General features: G+C 46.3%; 1 protein-coding gene across 4 annotated transcripts in view; it reads right to left on the minus strand.

The window, feature by feature from the left end:
- The window catches only part of NSD2 (nuclear receptor binding SET domain protein 2), a 1742450-nt gene that overhangs the window by 1616149 nt on the left and 109667 nt on the right, over nucleotides 1–16634 (minus strand). For all 4 annotated transcript variants that reach the window (XM_069632133.1, XM_069632132.1, XM_069632134.1 and 1 more), the window contains exon 3: nucleotides 8916–9063. In XM_069632133.1, the coding sequence (XP_069488234.1) occupies nucleotides 8916–9063 (148 nt within the window). The remainder of the gene's footprint in view (nucleotides 1–8915; nucleotides 9064–16634) is intronic.

A 16634-nucleotide genomic window follows, 5' to 3' on the forward strand; every position in this document is an offset into this window, starting at 1 on the left:
CGCAGGCATCTGCCGAATGATGGGGGTACAGACAGTAGAAACAGTTCATATGGCCATCCCCTTCAAAGACCTTCTTTAGGCCGCAGGTAGCACAAGGCCTAAACAGCTATTTTGTCTGGACCATAGATGACATACTGGCTGGATACGAAAAGCATGTGCAAAACAAGAAGAGAAACACTTGGTGATCCCAACAGTTTGGAGACGGTTGAAATCTGAAGGGAAGCCGCGGGGGCGGGCTATTTATATCAGACATCCTATTGGTGTAGTCTAAAGCACCCAAAAAGAACGTCAATAGGACACTAAAGTGTTGAAGTTATCCATATGAAAACGCAAAGTTAAAGTTACCAAGTTTTCCAAGCCTGACGACGGGAAATATTCACACCATGTGAATCCATGAGAGATCCAATGCTGGAGAAAGGATATATTCAAAAATACTATACGGAGAGTCATTAAAATGACACCCAGAAACAAGTAAAAAAGAATCCAGTAGTCTAGCAAAAAGTTCAGGGGATCTCACAGGTGAGGAATATTTAGCAAGTCCACCAATGTTTTGTGAGAATTCGGTCTTCGGAAGCCAATGCACTGCACAATGGCAACAGGTACCAGGATATTGGCAGTCTGCAGCCGGTGAAGGTCACAGCTCATCGAAGGATGGCTTGAAATGCAGGACTTCTTGAGACTTATCAGACCCACCAGTCTAAGAGAGAGTCCTTTGCAGGGCTCTCCTGATGCTTGGAAGAAGGTTTCGGACAGCAGCGATTACTCAGAAGACATCTAAGCTTCTACTCTTCCTCTTCCACTCCTTCCCCCCCCTCCATCCTCCTGCCAATTGTCTGCTTGTCTTCAGCCTCAGGATCCATGCCTCTTTGCAAGAACCCAGTCAATCAGCACCCATGCACCGTTCCAACTCTGGGGGGTGGTGGTGGTGGTGGTTGTCCTTTGAGGACAGCCAGCCTCCCAATTGGAACCGGTTCCAGGCAGGCAAAGCAGAAGACAAAGAACAGCAGTTTGAGTCCTCCCCAAGTTTCCTGTCTTCACAGACACACTGGCACCTTGGCAGGCTTTCTCATGGGAACTTACCAAAGATTAAAGCCAAACAAAGGCCTCCCCCATCCTGCAAGGCAGAAGGACCAAGAAAGGACATGGGCAGGCCAAAAAATGAATTCCCTGCTCAGAGGTCCTCAGGAAAAATAAACTTAGGTGTATGCATCTTTTCTGCTTCAGAGCTACGATGGTCTGTTAAGGCACAGCAAGTCTAGTGGTGTGACAGAGCATTGTGACAATGTAAGATCAAAGGAAAGCTGGACAGAAAATATAAACTCCTTTATTGCCACAAATAGCATGTTGTGATTGCAAAATGAGATTTACTTTGGGATATCAGCTACTACTCAAAAGAAAAACTCTATATTAAAAGTGTCATTATGGAGCACTGATGTGGCAGGACTGTCCCGATACTATAACTCCTAGCTATCACTCTCCCCTGCTAGGCCCCAGATCCTTCACCATGGCTTACCCTGAGGTCTCTTCCTATGCCCGGCTCTCCTGTCATGCCTACACCCCGCCTTGGCTCGGCAGGCAACAACCCAATGCTGCTCTTGGGGCCCATGAGACACCAGCTCCCAGTACCTTTCCATAGCTGTATACAAATGACATTCATTACTTACCGTAAAAGTATTTCTGATGATTGTATCTGCTTAGATTCACATGCTGTGCATATAGTCCGACATCCAGTGGTAACCACATAGTATTGCATCTGGTCTTTTGAGAATCGAAAGGGGACGTCGACATGGGTGTCCCCTGTATCACTATCCCCAACAAGACATGTAGTATACCCAAAATCCCTCACGCGTCGAGGTCCCTCCGATTGTATTTTTTCTGCTGTGAGGGAGCCTTATGAATATCGTCAGCGAGTACAGAAAAAAAGCAGTAGACGTCTATGTTCCTTCCAATCCGAGCAGGGAGGAAGGGTGGGTGCATGTGAATCTAAGCAGATACAATCATCAGAAATGCTTTCACGGTAAGTAATGCATGTCTTCTGATGCTTGTTAATCTGCTTAGAATCACATGCTGTACATAGAGTTGGAGGTGGGTTGTGAGAAGGAACAGTAGTGAAAAGATGTCCTAGTACAGCTTGTCCCACCGGAGGATCAGACCTAGAATGAGTGTCTAGGCAATAGTGTTTTGTAAAGGTGTACAGAACTTCAGGTTGCCGTTTGCAAATGGACTCTAGGGGAACATTTGCAATGAATGCTATGGAAGCCACGGTGCCTTGAGTAGAGTTGCTAAGAGAACTGTTCTTCAAACACAGAGCACAGAGTGTGATGCATTTGACAATCCCCCTTGAGATAGTAGATTTGGAGATAGTGTCTCACTCTCTACGCGCTGCCACTCAAACGAAAAACTGATTTGGCTTTCTTAGTGGTAGAGTTCTTTCCATGTAAAACATGACTGCTCTGCATACATCCAGTGTGTGCAGGCTTCTCTCTCCCATACTTGAGGGGTTCTGAAATTCTGAAAGAACGATGATAGTTCTATGGACTGGTTCACATGGAACTTTTAAATAAAGTTAAGCGCAAACTTAGGGCAAGTGCGCAGAACCACCTTATGTCTGTAACAAAAGGGTCTAAAACTGAGAGTGCATGTAAATCACTGACTCTGCTTATGGAAGTAATAGCTATTAAAAAGGCAGTCTTGTAGGTGAGATCCTTGAGACTTGCTTTTAGGCCCCATCCGGGAGCCGGGTTAGAAATGGGAGGATGAGTTCCCTTTACTCCCTCCATGAAAGCCTTAATAACTGGTATCTTCCACCACAACACCTTCTGTTGTGACGTAGTGTAGGCTGAAAGAGCAGCTAAGTGAACTTGTAGAGAGTTAAAAACCAGGGCCGAGTCTAGAAATGAGTTATATACAAAATGATACGGGTAGGATAGCAGTCAATGGGGTTGTTGACAAAACACTTCCACTTACTGGAAGAGCAATATTGTGTATTAGGTTTCCTTGTATGTCCATACATCTCAGAGGGAGTTGCAGGTGGCGAACTCGGACCTCAGTGTTTCCCCTTTGTCCTGAGACAACATGTTGTACGGGCAAGGCAGTTTCATTGGAGGAGATAGGGACATCTCCATCCGATGAGCGAACCAGGGTTGCCGGGCCCACATGGGGGTCACCAATATGATAGCGACTGGTTCCTGGTGCATCTTGTTCACCATCTAATTGAGTGGTGGAGTCGGTGGGGGTTGGGGCAGGAAGCATAAACACATTTTCCTGACAATGTGATCCAGAGTCTGTTCCCCTTGCCTGGAGGAGTATTCTTGGCATGGATCGTTCTCCAGAGTTGCGAACAGGTCAATCTCTGGGAAGCCCCATTCTGAAACGTTGGAGACAATGTCTTTGTGTAATCGCCATTCATACTCCGTACGTCTGCCAGAAGATTCCCCTGGAACATGTGACAACATGAACATGTGTTTGAGACCCCACTTCCAAATGTTATGAGAGTGAGTGCCCCCTTGTTTGTTTAGATAGTACATGGCCGTGGTGCTGTCTGTAAGGATCAGGACCGTTGTTCCTTGCAGTTGTGTCTGAAAGGCTTTCAGAGCTTTAAAATAACTCTAATAGTTCCAACAGGTTTATGTGGTTGGATGCTATTTCTGAGGACTAAACTCTGTGCACTGCTTGCTGAAGCAGGCGAGCCTCCCACCCCATGTGAGACTTGTCTGTAGTGAGAGTGGCTTCTACTGTGGGTGTGGTGAAGGACTTTCCCTTCAAGAGGTTTTCCCTCGACCACCACTGCAGAGAGCGAACAAGGGCTGGCGAGACAACCACTAGATTGTCCCATTGTCTGCTGGACAGAAACCACTGGCTGTTGAGCTACTCTTGCATTGGACGCATGCGCAATCGCGCGTGAGGAACCAAATAAATGCAGGACGCCATCATTCCTAACAGTCGCATGGCCACGTGGTCTTCTTGCCGACCGGATCACTTTCCGTCGATGGCCCGTGGAGGCTTCGGCGTAGATCAGGAAACAGCCGTCGAGGGAAGGGACGGCTAGATACTATAAACCTATAAAACGACCAAAGGTCGAGAAGTATAACAATAGCAATGTCTCTTGGAAGAGCTCTGCATAAGGCGACCAGAACAATGGACGTAAAAAAACAATCTGAGGGACCTAGACGCGTGAGGGATTTTGGGTACACTACACGTCATGTTAGGGATAGTGTTACAGGCACAGCCATGTCGACGTCCCCTTTCGATTCTCGAAAGACAAGATGCAATACTCTGCGGTTACCACTGGATGTCGGACTATATGCACAGCATGCGATTCTAAGCAGATTAACAAGCAACTGAAGTCACCTTATAAGGAGTAATCAGTTGTGTACACCAAAGTTGCATACTGATTGCTACACAACGTACCCTGCATGTAACTGCAAGGCTTCTTCACAAATGTCTGCTTACTACTAGTACCAAATGTCTACAAACGTATTAGAAACTTGCCATGCTATATAAGAAACGCTGATCCAACATAGGCAGAGAGCTCTCCGTCTGACAACTGATAACACCCGTCACTGGTCATTATGTATTACTGTATTCTGCAGTTTGTCTTTCTCTAATAACGTTGATTGCCTCTCAGCTGTGTGCAGACTCTTCATTGCTGTAGGGTTTCCCCCCTGCCTCGGAGATTTCCTCATCACCACTAAACAGGCGAAAGGTGCTGTCAAAATGCCCTATTCCGATAAACATACTCACAGGGGTTTAGCATCCATCTCGATTCCCTTTCTTCTTAAGTAAAACATTCATCAAAAGAACATGTTCACCCCCTGGCTGTGGGTTGTGTGAGAAACCTGAGGGTACCGTCACTTCTAATCCCCAGGGATCCTCTGCACAGGTGACTAGGGAAAGGCTATTGCTTTTGGATCCTGACCCTGGGGGCGGACAAGTGAGGGAGGATCACCTGGGTGGAGGGTCCTTGGGAATTGTGAGTGTGGTGCCCTCAGCGAGACGCAGTATTCCCCCATCCCCCTTCCAAGAAGAAATCTTATTCCGGGGACCACTATGGAATATTGTTATCCACGTCCCATTGGCCGAGAAAAGAGTAGGAAATCTCAGTGCAAACGTGTAAGAAAGAGAGCAAAAAGAGTTACAGATCACCTGGGTGGAGGATCTGTGAGTGGGATACCGTTGGGCGAGACATGGTATCTCCTTTTCCTACCACTGATCAACCAAACCCTTCCCACGCCTTTATGGGGTATTTTGAATTAACTCCCCTGCCTTCCTCATGTAGGACTGTTAGAAGTAGTGGGCCAAATAAGGGGCAACTAGGAGCAATGAGGACTAGGTGCTTTACCACTCTGGTACTGGGATGAGAAAGAGGCCTGCTGAGAGTAGACTAGATCAGGCATGTCCCCTTAATAATGGTCAGGCAGGGCTAATTGTGCAACAGCACCTGCAGCCTGTTAGAGGGCTGCAGGTGTATAAAAGGCCCAATATAGTTGCAGCAGGAGGAGACGGAGCAGGAGAGGGTGACCCAGGAGAAGCGGTGGCATTGAGGGAGCAACAGCAGAGAGGCCATAGAAAGCAGCAGGAGGCTGTGTGCATGCAGCACTTAAATGGTTCACAGGAGTACAGCCCGAGTGCTGGGGCTCTGTGTGACGTAGTGAACATTCAAAGGGGAGCCGTGCCTGGAGGCTGCCCCTTATTGTGGTGTTGACAGTGCTCGTTCTCCTGGAATCAGAAGGCGATCCAGGAGTACCTAAGGGGCAGAAGGAGTCCTGAAGCTGAGGACCAAAGGCAAGTCTGTGTTGCAGGAACGCCGAAGGAAGCCAGCTGCGAATTTCTATACAAAAGGAAAACCCGGTGTGCAAGTGTTTGAAGTTCCGCTGAGGAATACTATGCATCGGAGTTGCTGCGTGCATGCAAAGTCACATTTTCAAAGTTCTCCAAATTAAATCCTCATTAACCCTTGAACAAATACGTATACTTTGTATCGGAGTGCTCGCATGCATAAGAAGACACGTTTCGAAGTCTCTGCGTGCTGGGCACGGTACAAAGGCAACTTCACAAGCTTCTAATAAGGAAACTAAATTAATGACACCATTTTTAATTGTAACAATCTTTGAGTGATGAGCACATTATAAAAGCAAAATACTGAGACATACAACACGGAAATGAATCAAATGAAACCTTTATAAAATTCTACAAACATCCGAGTGCTGGGCACGTTATTCAAAGCATTGTACAAGTGAAACAGAACACAAAGGCAAACTTAATAAAGATCTTTAACACCTATAAAATGTCAGAACTAAATGAAAGCTGTGCTAAATAACTTTTTGTGAATGCAACTTCCAAGTGAACTTTAGAAGCACAATTTCTATTTGAACGTACAAGTGAACCTTAAATAGAAGTTTAACAAATGCAAGGGCAATTTAATACAAGAGAACCAACTATACATTGGCATCCAGAGTGCATGGAACTTTGGATATGAACTCTAATAAATGTTTGAACTACAACTGATACTTTTATACCAAGACCAACCACATCCAGAGGGCACAAGTGTGGCACGGACCTTTAAGAAAGCTGGAAAATATCCTTGCATATGGGAAGCAAATCTTGGGGGAAGGGAACACTGAGCATTTGTTAACTTTATCTCTGAACTGAAGACAATCAGAGACATTTATTTGAACTGCTTTATACTAGGGAACGGAACTGAAAGCAAGCTGTGAGCAGGACAGACCTCCAACCTTTGCACTGAACAATGTTTTATTGGTTGCTGACATCCCTGCACATTGTATAGATTAGTTGTGGAGGCAGGTACTGGTTTTGTATACAGACAGATTCCCAAGTTGAACCTTTGGACTTTAACTTTCCTTAGTTTTGGTTTGGTTGGGGAAATCCCCACCATGGGATAGGGCAACATAGGTGTTTTTCCATCAAGACTGAAGTTTTATTGTTCATTCAGAATCTGTTGTCTGTGTCTTATTCCAAGATGCCTTTACAGTTGCCATTCCATTTGGGGTGTGAAAGCAACACACTCCTGCCACAAATACTTTCTCTTAAATCTTGCCTAGGTGGGCTACCATGCCAAACATGATTTCCTCCTGGGCTTCGGGGTTAACCAATTCTAATATCTCTGGCTTGTGCCAGGGTCATGATATATGGGCCTCAGTAGGCCTTGTTCCTTCCTCGTTTTCTCCAGCAGCACAGTTGCAGCCTTTGGAAGGCCCAAGGTTCCCATTCTCTAGCTCCAACTAGTTCCAGCTATCTCTAGCACCATCATACATACTTGGAGTTACTTCAATTCTCTGACAACCTCTGGGATTATCTTTGCCATCATTCCATCCCTGCCCTGAGAAGATGCTTCTCCGGTAGCCTAATCTCTAGTAGGTGTCCTCTTCCTAAAAATTAAGAGTACCCTGATGTCGGCACTCGCATGACATTACTGCGTGATGTGTTCCCCATATGGTTATGATATTACAAACAGCAGAACTAGAGCAGGGGGGCATTACACTCCTAGTGCTTATCAAAAATATAAAACCCTAGTCCACCATATTGAAGTCAGCTGGAAGTATGTTACTGGCCCTGAACAGCATCACTCTGTTTATAGTGATTATTTCGACAGCCATAGTTTCAAAGGGCAAAGTTTCGACAACAAATGCGTCAAAGAAATGCACTTTTCTTTTAATGGGGGGTCCCCCTAAACCCCTGTTTTTGTACCCCTTCACCCATTTTAGTAAAAAAAACAAAGCCTTTACCCACAAAAAAAAATGCTTTTTTTGATGCATTTTTGTCGAAACCTTTGGTATTCGAACTATTTTTTCGAAACAATGCCTGGATACAGCATCACTCAACTGTGTGGCTGCCCCGTGATGTAGTGGAGAGCATGGCCAGGCAAAGCTATTGGGAAAGGGTTGTCTGTGGACCCGACAGCCACCCTGAAATATAAGATTTTGGGTGTGTTCTTATGCCGATATACTACCGTCAAGCCACTGAGCACAAGATCTACCCCATGCTGAGCAGGGATTGCAAATAAAGTAGCCTCAGTGACTGGACAGTGCAAGGATTTACAAACAACTGTGGGGACATTTGCAACAGAAGCAATAGTATGTATTTGCATCATCTGGTTGGCGGGAACGGTATGTGATCAGACCTCCATTCCTAGTTCTATCTTTCCTGGTTCCTAGAAAGAACGAGAGGTTGGGCAGTGGGGAGTCGTTTTCGGTGATCCACTGAATACCTCCTCTGGGTAGCATATATCATAGCACTTGTGAACTCCCCCAGCCCACAAAGTCCACTTAACCTCTAAAAATGGCTCAGCTAACGTGCCTTAACAAAAGCATGCATCCTGGGGTAAATGAGCATGGATAGGCTTAGAGGATTAGCCGTCTGTGGCAGAAGACCAAACAAGAAAATCCAGTAACTTGCAGAATGAAAGAACAGGAAGCAAGTTGTTGCTTCAGTGAATCATGTGGTAAAGCTTGTGTGCTTCCAGGGCCTCTTAATTTTGCATGAAAAAGTTACATTATGCGATCCTGCATCCAAGACATCAAACCGGTCTAAGTGAAGGGGGACTGAAGGTACCAATATGATAGAATACATTGACACGCAACAGAACAAGCAAATTGGTACCAAAGACTACCAAGATGGAGGCATCACTGTATAAAAGCAAACTTAAGTAGCCTGAAAAATATAACTTAAGTGTTCATGGGAATTTAAATTCCAAACCCAATAAAGGCCTTTGAAAATGTAGCTCACTGAAATTATAAGTATGGAAGACCCTGTAAACGCAGATTCTTAATTTATCAATACAATCAATGGCAGCATTCTGCAATTAATAGCTTCATGGTCTACATGAAAATACAACTTCAGATTCTCCCAAAGACATTTGAAATGAGCAGAGAAATCACATTGTAAAATGAACCAACCTTTCAGCTTTGTGTGGCCATTAAGAACAGGATCAGTGGAAACCATACATGGCCACCATGGGTAGCCAGAGACTTTCGCCCATACTAGATCTCCCACACTGTACTTTAATAGAGGTTCCATGTCGCCATCTGAAGAATCTGTGGGTACCTTTAAGAAAAAGTAGAGAAAAGGGCAGGTTTATAACAAACCAGTCTATGATTAGAAAACACTTACTGGGTGGCATATAAAACGTCATGGTTTAAAGTTGTGGCCAGTATCTACCCCTTTGCCCCCACTCCACCCAAATATCCTTCAAAATCTCACAATAACATGTTTTCTTTAAACAAAGATGTGTCTGTTGTAATAGAGAAGAAAGCTACGTGTTTTGATCACGATTGTCAGCTGCTGGGGCTAGCTGGTATGAGGTGAAATGCACCTCACAGATTCTGGCCCATCCTGGACTGCTTTCATGACATTTCTAAGAAGCCTAGACCTGTGGAGGTCTAGCTGCTGGGTAGTCATTTTGCTACTAATTTACAGACTGAAAAGCTGCAACATGTAAACCATTTGGATCCAAATGTTCAATGTGTAAAATCATATTCCAGGTGCAGTCGATATGTGCAGCCAATGAAGTGGGGGGGGGATCGTGCACATTGGTTGGATGGCCTAAGTGACTGTTATCCTTTCTTTCAGTTGGCACTCAGAAAACAAGTGCAATGCTTGCTGGTGGCAACTGTTTGAGTACTTCAGAAGTGGATGTGGCCCAGAGCAACAGTTGAGCCCTCACTCCAGTAGTACAAAAGGAAAAAGATTAAAAAGGCCAATTGAGCTAAGGCAACACTAAGATGCATCCGGTCTTTTCACAGGACACCATTCTGAGGTAAACAGTGGTGATAGATGAAGGGGATTAGCAAACCCCGTTTAGAGTCTTCAAGTCTGGCTCGCCCAACCTAGTCTTGTGCTTAAGTAGGATAACTGTGTACCCCAAATAAAAAGTAATGCTGAAATCAATGCGAAAGTAGGGAGGAAACTGTAGCAGTACTCTTTGTATAAGGAAATTCCATGGAGCACAGATGATACTGATACGTTCCCAGCCAAAACAAGAAATATACAATGTATTCAGAAAGAAGAACAAGTTACTTAGCCCTGGTAACATTCTTGTTATGTATGACTTGTCTGGGTAAGCAGGAATGTTGTGATGTCATGTGGAGTGTTGATGTCTGAGTGTTGGAATGTGTGAGTGAAGGTTCTAGCCTTGGTCAGTTGGTGAACCCTCTGCCTGGGTCATGGGCCGCCAGTGTTTCTGTCCTATATGTAACTTACTTAAGAACTATGCAACTGCTTGTGAAGGTATCCTGAGAAGCTGTAATAAACCTTACAAGTCTTTGAGATGTCTGAGAGCCACTTCGTAACAATGGTGACGAGCTGGTCTTTTATCAAGAAGGACCCACGCGTGCAACTGAAGAAAAGCTGGTGAACCTGCTGCGGGGGGTGCAGGAAAAAGGAAGAGGACAACACTGCCCCCAAAACAAGGCAAGTGAGGCCCATCACCCAGGGCACAGGCAAGGGGGGGGGGGGAGGAAGAGAGCCCACATTCAGGCGGGACCTTCAGCAACCCATAGCTTGGAGGGAGAGCTGGGTCCTGGGGCCAAGTATCAGAAGTGGGCCTTAAGGTGATGGATAAAGTGACCCTTTTAACCTGAAGGGGAGATCTGGCCCATAAATTGGAAGACGGAGGGGTTCCTATGTTATCTGAGGTAAACTGTGCCAGACGGATGGTTGTGATCTGTGCTCACTCACAGAACAGTGCATTGAAGACTGATCAGCAAAGCGTTTTGGTTTATTAACTGTGTAGGATACGGTCACGCTGTACTGCATTTATTGCTGTGAACTGTTTGCCCAAGTGTGCGGTTACCCCTTAGTGGCATGGCTGTAGTTACCACTAAGGAGAAGGATGGCGGTTGGCCCTGCGCAGCTCAGTGAGGCGCAGAGCGTAGTCTGGAATGGTGATGTCATTGTTGTAGCAACAGGAGTCAGCGATGAGTTGGAATGCTGCAAGTTGCACATTCCAGCTCTGGTGCCGATGGTGTTTGAGCTGCAAGCGGCGTGGAGAGGAAGGGCTTGAGTAAAGAACCCTGGAAGCGTGGGAGGACGTGATCAGGAAGTAACGCGTCTGCGAATCGGATGCCTTGTCCTTTATGGAACGTTTCAGTTGCCGTTGTGCTCGTCAGGAGAGGAGCAGACTGCAGAGGTGTCCAAGAAAGCACGGTGGAGCCTATGTGGTTCCTGTTCAGAGCGCAAGTTGGAATGCTCAGAAGATATCCGTCATCGAAATAAGGGGATCGGCAACCAAACTGGTGAAGTGAAGATGAAGACCGATGTGGCAGGTGTGCTGTTCGGTACGCGCTGCTGTGGCGGCGAAAGCTTGGTAGGATAATCTAGGCAATAAAAGTAAGAAAGGGTGGAAAGAAAAGTGCCTGGAAGGACTACCAAGTAGTGCAGTGACTTTGAAGAATTGCTAGTTATCGGAGCAGACTTTCACATGTGTATCCTTTTTTGGAGATGAACCATGATTAGAAAAGAACATTGGTGTAGATTGCACGCTAAGGGAAGAAGTGTGTAAATGTTTTACGAGTGTGGAGCATGCTACGTGTTGCTAGGTTTGTAATAGCCATAATTTACTTGAGGCTTCGCAGGGCACGCGTGCGAATTCAACCCATGGACTTTTAGTTATACGTGTATGTTTGGTAAAAAACAGCGTGGAGGTATGACCGCGTATTGAGTATGATGACATGGACATTTTAGGTCTACCTTTTATTGAGGCATTTCAGCGAGTAATGTGCTTACTTCAACATGGACCTTTGGGGTAATGAACTAATCAGGTTGCAACAAGTGCAACATGGACAACAGTTTAGAACTGATACGATTTTGGATTAGGCCACATGACGAAGAATGGCTTATAGTGCAAAGAATGCTTTTGAATAGGCATCTCAATGCAACATGTAGTGTATGGTAAAACGTACTGCTGTAAAGCCTCCGTCATACATTGGATAGATAAGTTAAACTGCGGGTAGTGCCTCTATTTTGGTATTTTGGCAGTTGGTATGGGTGTGGGTAAATGTGCCACAATGTTGTTACGGAGGTAGCCTCCAATGTGCCTGGTGAGCTTGGTGGAAGCCTATGCCAGGTTTATAAGTATGATGCTGCTGATGGTATGCAATTGCCAGGTCAGCATGTGACTTCTGGGGGTAGCGCCTTCAGTCATGTTGCAGTATGGGTGTGGAATGGTATGTCACAAGGGCATTTGGGTGATAGCGCCTTCAGTTCAGTATGGTCGGGATTGTGGGAGAGGTCTTGCATGGTTCAGCAACGTATGCTTGTGTGTGGTGGTAGCGCTGCCATTCCAGTTAGGGTGTGACTGTGTTGATAGTCATGCAGGGTTAATAGCTATATGCTGGGTGGTAGCGCCCCCAGTTAGTCGGGGTGTGACTGAGCTGGTAGTCATGCATGGTATAAAGAGGAATATGTGTCGGGTGGTAGCGCCCCGGGTGTTGGTGAGGGCATATCTGTGGTGATGTGCGTGAGGAGTCACACATATACTTCGACCTAGTGGTCCTGTACCACGTCTATTTAATTCTTTTGCATGCAGGCGGTTGTGTTTGGCTGCACTGCATGCTCATTTGTGACTCATTCCACCTTTAAAGGGTCCAGAGTGTGCTAGTAACATTTGGTGGTTTGTCTTGGTGTGCCTGGCCAGTGCATCGGGAAAACGTTGAGTGGCAGAGCGTTAGTGAACATATTGTGTATGTGCCCTGGTCATCCGAGTCGGTGTGAATGTGGTGTGTTGTTGTGAGTGGAGGTGTATCCTGTGGTCTTTTGTATATTGTGGGTCAGCGCAAGGAGGGGAGGTGTGTTGTGTAGTGCTTGGAGTGTGTAGTGTGTTAATGTAAAGGGGGAGATGTGTTGTGTATGACTTGTCTGGGTAAGCAGGAATGTTGGGTTGTCATGTGGAGCGTTGATATCCGAGTGTTGGAATGTGTGAGTGAAGGTTCTAGCCTTGGTCTGTTGGTCAACCCTCTGCCTGGGTGATGGGCCACGAGTGTTTCTGTCCTATATGTAACTTACCTAAGAACTATGTACCTACTTGTGAAGGTGTCCTGAGAAGCTGTAATAAACGTTGCAAGTCTTTATGAGAAGTCTGAGAGCCACTTCATAACAGTTCTATCGACTGAATGTTCCTCCCACATATTCCTCATCTTTGATATTTCCAATATCCAGCTTCAGAAATGTTTTTCGTCGTACGGTACTGTGAGTCATTGCAGTCGATTCTGCCATCAATGGTTTCCATGAAAAGAATGGCGAACCGGTTTTCCAAAGCTTCCATCCTGACTTAGGGTAGAATCAAGACAGTAATGCTCAGTGAAAAGTGTGCATCGTGGGCCACAAAGCTGCCTCACAAATGTTTTTAATAGGAACACCTCTTTGCAGAGCAGAAGAAGTAGCCATGCCCCTAGTGGAAAGGGCCCTCAAGCCTTCTGGAGGTTCCTTTCCCACCAGCCCGTAGCATTCAGAAATAGCTGGAATAATCCATCTGGATAAGGTCTGCTTTGTTACAGCCTGACCCAGTATATGACCCGTATAACCTATGGATAGTTGATCATCCAGACAAAGTTTTGACAACCTTGAAAAGTAGAAACTCAGGGCCCTACGTGGATCGAACCAGTGCAACCTCTCCTCCTCCTTGCCTCTTCCTTGGCAGGATAAGGTGGAGGATAGAAAGTGGGTAATACAATCATTTGTCCTAAATGAATGTCTGAAATGGCCTTAGGTAGAAATGAAGGATGCAGTCGAACGTACCGCATCCAAAGGTTTGCATGGACTAAAAGTCTGAAAGATGCTACCACCAAAGGTTCGAACTATTGGTGGTAGCATTATAAGTATTCAAAAAATAAAGACTGCGGGGGTGTCCCCCGCATCCCCTGCAAACATTAAATAAATAAAATAGAAAAGGACCATGCTGCGCCGGTTCCCGATCACAGAAGTGAAGGGGAACTGGCGTCGCAGGAAACCAGCGTGAAGAAGGTAAGTAGGGTATGTTTATGTTGGGTGTGTGGGTGGGGGTGTGCTGAGGTTGTGGGAGGGCGGTGTGTGTGGGTTTATGTATGTGTGTTCGCATGAGAAAGGTGCAAACCTTTGGTGGCTCGCACCTTTCTCATGCGAACGTTCAGGCCGCAGTAAATTCGGCCGCAGCCGGATCACTTAGATTCGAAATGAAGGCTTAACCCTCAGGACGTCCTTGTGAAATACTGTAAATGGTGGTTTAGAGGATAGTGCCTGCCACTCACTCGCTCTACAGGCTGAAGTTCGTGCTACAAACAAGATGTCTTGAACGTTAGTAACCTGTGGGACATGAATGGAGTGGTTCAAATGGTGCACACATAGATTAAGATCTCAAACGGTAACCTGAAAGGAAGATGGAGAGAACACATTAGTGAGTCCCTTCAGAAATTGTATCAGCAAAGTTATTTTAAAATACAAAGTTTCCTCAGACGAGTGCTTGAAGATGGATAGCGCGGCCAAATAATCTTTAATGGTCCCAACCAGGAGACCGAGATTGGCTAGGTACAGTAGAAAGGATAACACCTCTGGTGTTTTGCATAGCAAAGGGTGCACATTTTTGACTCTGCACTAGCTGCAGAATTTGTTCCAACAGCAGCAGTACAAAGACTTTGTTGCTGGCCTTCTGGCCGAAAGGCAAAATCTCTTATTACGGCATACAGGAGGTCCCAATCCTTAAACCTCAGCCTCTTAGAAACCATGCGTGTAAGCGGAATGTCTTTACCTCTAGATGGGATCAGGCGTCTCCCAAACTTTCTCAACCTCCTGATCACGTGAGGAATGACAGGGACTGGAGGAAACGCGTACAGGAGTGGAAACTCAAAGTACACCACAAACACGTCTCCTACAGCTCTTCTTGGGAGGAAATTCCCTGGTGCAGTACAGTTCCGACTTCCTGTTAAGACGTGAACAGGTTCACTGGACGAGTTCCCCAAAGGGTGAAGTCCTTGAAGGACTTCCGGAGCTAGTCACATCCAGACTGCTCTGCCTGCTCAGAGCGTCCGCCGCTGTTTTCTTTGCTCCGGGTAGGTGAACCGCTGACAGAAAGATTCCTTCTCCAATCGCCCAGAACAGCCGTCAAAAGGCATGTTAAGGAGTCTATACGCCACATCCGGTGCAAATCCAGATTTCCAACACCGCAAATCTGCGAATTACAGTGCTTGCCACCATGGCTCTGCTGATGCGGTCAGCAGAATCCAAACCCGACTGTAGAGACTTGCACATGGCTTCCTTGCCATCCTTCACAATGCCCAAGAAACCGTCTTTCCTCCCCTTCAGGAATATGCTCAGCCACCATAGCCTCCATCTCCATTCTTTCTGCAGCAAGCAAGGAGCAGCTGACCAGCCGATCGGTGCTCCAGAATAATCTAAGAGCACTCCTGGCCCGAGATCTACAGCCCCCATGCTGGTAAGGCCTTTCCTCAGAATTGGGCTCTGCGCCCCACCTTTTTGTTTTCACTATTACAGGAGGTAATTGCAACAATCATCTGAAAAAAAAAAGAAAAACAATTTCATAGCTCTACACGTGCCCCATTCACGCGTTTCATTGCGAAGGTACTTTTATGTTAATAGTTCTGGCCCGCTACCATGGTCGTCCCCCGGTGCCGCAGACCCCCTTGTTGCTGTGCCTGGCCTGCTCCCACTGCCATTGGCTAGCTTTGCTATCATTAGCCAATAGTTTCAACCTGGAGGCAGGAGCCGACCCGTCTGCTTTAAGGCCTGCAGCGAAGGCCCCGTCTGTCCCTGTCCGTAAGTGCCCTGGGCCTTACTTCCTACTGGCCCATCATTCCTCATGCTGATGCAGATCACTTCTCCACTCACATTGCTCTGCCGCTTGATGACTTCGAGAGCCATGCCATCAGATGTCTTCAGTGACTTCCCTGGCCCTGGACCCACTCCCTTGAGACTGACCAAGTCGACAAACATGGTATAGCCACACGCTCAAATGTGACTCTTCTTTTACCATTACCTACCCAGACTCTCGCAACATCCTCCACCGCAGTGCCTTGCCGCAACTCTGTTACATCTCTAAGCACTGCGAGCCCTGATAATTCTTTTTTTGCTGAAGCTGGATATGGGAGATATCAAAGATGAGGAATATAAGGGAGGACACAATCCATTCAAATTGCTTTATAAACTCATTATTTGAAAAGAGGAAGTATTGATGGATTTGTTATTTATTACACACCTATACACAGGTGTTTCAAGGCTAAACAAGGCAAGGGAGGAGGAACAAAGGGAGGACAAGAGAAAGATCTTACTAGGCCTTGTGTTATTGAGATCGTGCAAGTGCGCAACAAGTGCAGGTGGGAGGGTACAGAGATAAGTGCACCCAGAGCAGCAGGGCCCCGAGTTAAGTGCAAGGAAGGGTGGGACTACAGGGGCAAACCCAGCCCGGTAGTGCAAGATTAGTCATGTGGAAGTGCAAATTGGGACATGGAGTAAGTGCAGGGGGACTTGTTAAGGCGGGTGGTGGGGTGTCCTGTAAGACTAGAGGACATCAGGCAGCCAGTCAGCAGATGGAGCTGGATCAATGGGAAGGTTAGCAGGGGAGAGGAAGCGAGAAAGAAGAGGAGAAAAGGGAGGTCTTGAGGAGCTTCCAAAATTTAAGGAGATCTGGC

Source organism: Ambystoma mexicanum, chromosome 6q, assembly GCF_040938575.1.
Source record: "Ambystoma mexicanum isolate Mex_15411 chromosome 6q, UKY_AmexF1_1, whole genome shotgun sequence".
Taxonomy (NCBI): domain Eukaryota; kingdom Metazoa; phylum Chordata; class Amphibia; order Caudata; family Ambystomatidae; genus Ambystoma; species Ambystoma mexicanum.